The 6,681-nt window shown below is 41.3% G+C and overlaps 1 protein-coding gene across 2 annotated transcripts; it reads left to right on the top strand.

Annotated features, from left to right (window-relative positions):
- Positions 1-577: 577 nt before the first annotated feature.
- On the top strand, positions 578-5,965 carry LOC109902233 (G patch domain-containing protein 3-like). 2 transcript variants are annotated; one of them, XM_031786492.1, is made up of 4 exons: positions 578-764; positions 3,553-3,662; positions 5,402-5,529; positions 5,696-5,965. In XM_031786492.1, the coding sequence occupies exons 1-4, from the start codon at positions 647-649 to the stop codon at positions 5,784-5,786; spliced, it is 447 nt and encodes a 148-aa protein (XP_031642352.1). In that variant the 5' UTR covers positions 578-646; the 3' UTR covers positions 5,787-5,965. The 2 variants fall into 2 exon arrangements, with proteins under 2 accessions (XP_031642352.1, XP_020354004.2); XM_020498415.2 differs by lacking the exon at positions 578-764 and having other exon boundaries at positions 3,407-3,662.
- Positions 5,966-6,681: the final 716 nt, after the last annotated feature.

Genomic DNA, 6,681 nt, shown 5'->3' with positions numbered 1-6,681 from the left:
TCAGAGCATATACTGTAACTCTCATCCAGGGCGTTTCAGGAATGGCCACAGGAATTGGCCAACCCCTGAGGACTCTACCCTGATGAGGGCCAACACACGTGCCGTGGCCTCTCCCTAAAACAGAACAGATCATTGTATTACAGGAACACAGTGACTCCATGCGTCTTCAGCCCCACTGAGAGCTGAGGCAGGTGGGGATGATGACAAAACATGAACAATCGATTATTTACACTCAAGATTTTTGAACAGTTGTGAGTCAAGGGTAGATTGAGTTAATTTAATGAAAACATGCAATGGGGTATGTACAGTCATACATCGACTGTTAGATGTACAGTATCATAAATACTCAAATCAAATGTTGTTTGTCACATGCGCCAAATACAGTGAAATGCTTACTTACAAGCCCTTAACCAACAATGTTCAAGGGTTAAGAAAATATTTACAAAATAAACAAAAGTTTTTAAAAAATGCAATAAAAAGTAACACAATAAAGTAACAATAACGAGGCTTTATACAGGGGGTAACAGTACCGAGTCAATGGGAAGGGGTACAGATTAGTCGAGGTCATTTGTACATGTAGGTAAAGTAAAGTGACTATGTAATAGTTTGGGTGGCCGTTTGATTACTGTATGTGTTGCAGAGTTATATGTCGCTTATGGAATTGGCTGCCAGGGTGATGAAGCTGAAGATAAAGCTCCAAGAGCCAGCGAAGAGGAGAGACTTTATACAAAACACTTGTCTTCAGGGGGTGCGTCACAAGAGAGGTTTGGTTCGCTATTTAGTTACACATTTCAGCCTAACCACATAAACAGTCAGGGGTGAGCAGCTGTCAATGTTTGTCTCATAGTACTTTGAGGATTCATGTTTACAAAGATTTCACTCTCCATTTACATAACTCAGACAGCAAAGAGGAAATTAGAGTGGAGGACTAGGGGTATATAAGGGGGAGAAGATGGCGAAAGATTGAGAGGTGTGAATGTGCGTGCGTGCGTGTCTGTATGAATGAATGCGTTGGTCTGCATATGTATACATGTGCATTTGTTTGTAAGGTGTGTGTTCCAACTGAAAACAGGGATTGATCATGAGTGAATGACTCTCCAAGTGCACTTGGGGAGTAGGCTAAGCGGACTAATGCTTGCACAATAGGGCTTTGGCCCAAAACTGAAACAATAAACACAGAATCGCGTGAAATGGTGGGGATTGTGAAACTGAGCATTGACTTAGCTCCCTTGAGGTGCTGCCGATCACGAAGCCATCTAACTTATCATAGAGATGTCCCACTTGATCGATCAACTTAACATTTATGTGGAAAATGCAATGTCATTACCAACAGGGAACAAATACTTATGCAATCATGCTACAAGTAAAATTAGTCTGCCTTGAAGCCCCCATACCCATCAAGTTCTGAAGGTTGAGAGCAGCTCTTTACAAAAGAACAACAGTGGCACCAAGTGGCAGCAGTGGTAAGTGCATCTTCTTTGGGGGTTATTGGCAGACAACAACCCCAAAAAGTGTATTGTCATCACCCACTGTGCAGGATGAAAACATAAAAGCCCCCAAAAACTGGAGCATTGTGGGTAAAATTGTATCCTCATACAAACTACCAAAATAGACTAAACAAATAAAAACATTTTTCTTCTGTTAAAATCAAAAAGCAAACTCCGATACCTACTGGAGGGTGGGATATCTTCCGATGCCAGTACACATTGTAGATCTTCCGCTGAAGGCTCTTGCAGGCCCAGAAACTTTTCTCACCAGTTTATTTATTTATTTGTCACTTGTGCCGTATAGTTTAGAACTGTGGCAATGAACGCCACAAAATCCGCACAAAAAATCCATCCGGTTCTCTTAACTGTCAACAGACATTCTCAATGGGCTATGGGGCCTCCACTACCTTATCTTCTAATACAGCATCACTTGTTCTCGCAACTCTTTTAAATTGCCTCCACATAGGAGATGGAGATCCTGACCTTCCACCACAATCTCCTTCACCCTTACAAGACACTCCATGAACTCAGGATCACAGTAGCAACACTGCCCCTCTGTGTGTTGATCTTCAAACATGTGCAACATGGCCCTTCACCGTTTTTACATTCTACTAGTTTGGGGACTAATGGTCTTACCTTGTTACTCGGAGGAGATGGGGGAGGGTAATGCTTTTTCAATTTCAGTCAGGGGGAAGGTTTAGTATTTTTTTTATTTAGTCCAGGGGAGGGTCATGTAATTGGTAATCGATTAAATGTCATATTGCTCAGTGTTTGAGAATTAGTTATATCTTGATGTGTGCCCGATGCTGCCCCCCCCCCCCCCCCTGATTCTCTGCTAGGTGCACAATATCAAGTGCGTCTAGTGTAGTCTCAATCAAATGATTCATAGACTACACTATAGTCTAAAGGCAAAGGCTATGTGAATAGCGTGCTCGGAAAAAGCACAGGCCAAAGTAATATTTCTAAGAAAATGTACTTCCTTCATGAGTTTTTGCGCTGCTGGGATGGTGTATATAAAATTGGGCCACAACGTATTAAGAGGCGATTTTACCATGTTTCCACCAAACTGCAGATACAAATCAGTGCGTAATTACGTTTTGCACACAAAATGTACTTTTTCACTTAAGTTTTCATGTACCGAATAAAACATTTAATGTTCAATGTCTTTCCATCGCATAGTTTTGTCACAAAAATGTTATGTTAAATAGCACTCGGGTCTTGGCACAAGCCAACAGTTTGCAGATACAGTATGGGTAGGCTAGTCTACATGATGAGATTAGAGCGAGAATGTTTTGATTTGTTAAAATGACAGTCAAGCATCGATCATCACTGGAATAAGACCCTCAACATTTATTGGAGCGGCGCATCAAGCTCATACCATGCACTTTCACCAGCCTGTGAAGTTCATCATCATTTATTTAATCTGTATCCTAATTTAAACTTCATGGTTTTGAACCGTAGTGGGAGAACCACACACCATGTCCTCGCATGACTCCAAGTTTAATTCAAGATCAATATTTGCGCATAAAGGCGTTTCCACCGCCATTTCTCGCATAATTAATTTTACCAACACAAAAAGATCCCACCAAGTCGAACGAACAAATGATCTTTTGGCATTTTATGAAATTGAACCGAAACTTCCTGTTTCCATCACAGCTGACTTTCCTGGCAAAACTGGATAGAAACATGGTTGACTGATTTGAAATCGGGGTTTGATGGAACATTTTTAACCTTTATTTAACTATGCAAGTCCAATGTAAGAACAAATTCTTATGTACAATGACGGCCTACCAAGAGGTAAAAGGCCTTCTGCAGGGACGGGGTTGGGATTCAAAATGTAGGACGAAACACACATCAAGACGAGAGACAACACTACATAAAAAGAGACTTCAAACGACAACCCATGGTAGCAACACATGACAACATAGCATGGTTGCAACACAACATGGCAGTGGCACAAACATGGTACAGACATTGTTAGGCACAGACAACAGCACAAAGTGCAAAAAGGTAGTAATGGTGTACATAGAGAATTCATCTCGTGGGGGCCACTCTCTCCACACAGATGGGGTGACATGGACTCCCGTGACTACATCCGCATGCGGTATGAGAAGAGGCTGGAGGACAGGTCTGGAGGACAAGATCAGCCAATCGGCAACTTTGAGAAGTTCTAAGGTAGGGAAGTCCTTGCGCCAGTCCACTTAATAAAGCATTTATAATGGATTAGTTAAATAGTTGATTTATTAATGATTACTCCATTTCTAAGATGTTTAACGTAGGTTTACTAACCATTAGTTAAGTCTTTTTGCTTGGCCTTACCTAAAGTGTGGGCAATTTATACTTTATAAATATTTTGACTTGGCCAGTAATTTCTCACAAAAAAAATGGAAATGCCATTGGGAGACATTCCAGCAGCACCTGATGCTCCTTAAGGTCTCAAAATAGCCTAGAGCATATCAATGGTAAAACACACAACACAGGATGTTAAAGGAACTACACTACATAACCTAAGGTATGTGGACACCACTAGATGTTGGAACATTGCTGTGGGGACTTGCTTCCATTCAGCCACGAGCATTAGTGGGACCGGGCACTTAATTTGGGCGATTAGACCTGGCTCACAGTCGGCATTCCAATTCATCCCAAAGGTGTTCGATGAAGTTGAGGTCAGGGCTCTGTGCAGGCCAGTCAAGTTCTTCCACACCAATCTCGACAAACCATTTCTGTATGGACTTTGCTTTGTGCACGGGGGCATTGTAATGATGAAACAGGAAAGGGCCTTCCCCAAACTGTTGCCACAAAGTTGGAAGCACAAACATTTCTAGAATGTCATAGTATGCTGTAGCGTTAATATTTCCTTTCACTGGAAGTAAGTGGCCTGAACCATGAAAAACAGCCCCAGACTATTATTCCTCTTCCACCAAACTTTACAGTTGGCACTATGCATTGGGGCAGATGGTGAAGTGTGATTCATCACTCCAGAGAACGAGTTTCCACTGCTCCAGAGTCCAATGTCGGCGAGCTTTACACCACTCCAGCCGGCGCTTGGCATTGCGCATGGTGATCTTAGGCTTGTGTGCGGCTGCCCTGCCATGGAAACCCATTTCATGAATCTTCAGACGAACAGTTCTTGTGCTGACGTTGCTTCCAGAGGCAGTTTGGGTCTCAGTAGTGAGTGTTGCAACTGACAGATGATTTGTATGCACTTCAGCACTTGCCGGTCCCGTTCTGTGAGCTTGTGTGGCCTACCACTTCGCGACTGAGACGTTGTTGCTCGTAGATGTTTTGACTTCTAAATAACAGCACTTACAGTAAAAAGGGCAGCTCTAGCAGAGCAGAAATTTGACAAACTGACTTTCTGGGCAAACCAAGATTAGACTGCTCTAAGGAGAGACTGCAACCCACACTTTGGTTTTGGTAGAAAAGTCACTGCCGAGAAAAGCTTATGTTTGCATTTTCGGCCTGAAAACATTTTTACTCAGCACTTAGTGTGTCTGAACCATAGGCGAAGTTGCCAAGGGGCAATATGTCCAATATTCAGGGGGGAGGGGGCTATCCACTTATACTGTGTTTTGAAAATACCCCTCCATATACTCATCGAGACATAAATCATGTCAAACTGTGTAGAATTGCAGGAGATGCGTTTTAGATGTAAAAAAAAAAAAAATCTGCTCATTGTTGAACCATTATGTTCCATGGGCCATTTTGAGACCTTAAGGCGCATCAGGTACTGCTGGAATGTCTACCAATGGCATTTGCTGGAATGTCTACCCATTTACCTATTACTCTGTTCTCATTTAGTGGGCAGAATGTAACTGGCGTGGTCTGAATTCCTTATAAATGCAGGAATGGCTTTTTCCACAGTCTGGTACCAGGACTAGTACTGATCTTTGTATGTTGTTGTCGTTGTCTAGGGCGTTGGTCGCCAGGTGATGGAGAAGCAGGGCTGGAAGGAGGGAAAGGGCCTGGGTAACAGTCGGGCAGGGATTCCAGAAGCCCTGGAGAATGAAGGACAGCATCCCAAATGCAAGAGGGACTTTGGGTGAGTGCAACATTTACTATCACAATAATTACAATAACAAGTAAATCTATGGCCTTTGTAACTTGGATATGTAGGAAAGTAACGAAAAGTTAAGGGATATTACAAGTTATTCTTGTTGACATCCAGGCAAATAAAAACCCTGATTACGATATGCTGTTTTGTGCAGGTACCATGGAGAGAAGCTAAGCTCCTACTTTGTGAAAAGGCCAAACCAGACTTGTGCATATCCACGGTGTATGATAAACCCAAAGACATAGACCAAGGAGATCCCTTATTGAGACGCCATCACAAAAAGAGCATGAAGTACAGAGGCTGGCAGCCAGGTAGCAGCATTGGGCCAAAAAGATGACAACACTATTTACATGTTGATACAATTTTTCTTATTGCTATTGATACCTTTTTTCCCATTAGAATTCATGCTTTGTTTATAATAAAGCATTTATCATACAAGGAATTTGTTTAAATTATTTTATCTTGTCTCCTAAATGAATTACACATTTATAAATTTGACCATTGTATGATTGAACCAGAAGTAATTATTTTAGCCAGTAGTAGTTGGCTAGACCTGCCTTCCGCCTGCAAGAATAAGGCCTCAGTGATTTTCCTGATAAAGTCCCGCAAAGATGGTAAAATGTTTTATACCAATGGTCGAAATTTGTAACATTTTATGAGGAAATGTTGGCAGACTTAGTATTTTGTTTACCAATATGAAAGAAGGAATAAAAGGTAGCACATATTATAGCAATGACATTTAATACTGTTAAAGTAAATTACTAGATATCATGGTAACAGTAACACAAATAAGACAATGCTATTAATAATATTATAATCAACTTTAGAAAACACTTAAATCCCATTGTTAATGAACTTATTGTTCAGTACATTTTTCATATTGGACATACTGCACCATAGTACACAATTTCCTGAACATTGTGTCACAGTAAAATGGTGGTCAATTCTAATCAGGAGCACTTCTAGTTTCCAAATTCATAGTGTACAACCCAAGGAGTGTCACTGCTCTTCCTGCGGCACTTAAAAAGTGGCCTGTCACCTTCAACGCAATACGTTTTCCATATTGGACTAACAGTACCAGTCAAAAGTTTGGACACACCTACTCATTCCAGGGTTTTTATTTTTGTACAATGTTCTACA

The sequence above is a fragment of the Oncorhynchus kisutch genome, linkage group LG13, assembly GCF_002021735.2.
Source record: "Oncorhynchus kisutch isolate 150728-3 linkage group LG13, Okis_V2, whole genome shotgun sequence".
Lineage (NCBI taxonomy): Eukaryota > Metazoa > Chordata > Actinopteri > Salmoniformes > Salmonidae > Oncorhynchus > Oncorhynchus kisutch.
Note: the sequence above shows the minus strand (reverse complement) of the source record. Positions and strands in the feature narration are given on the sequence as shown.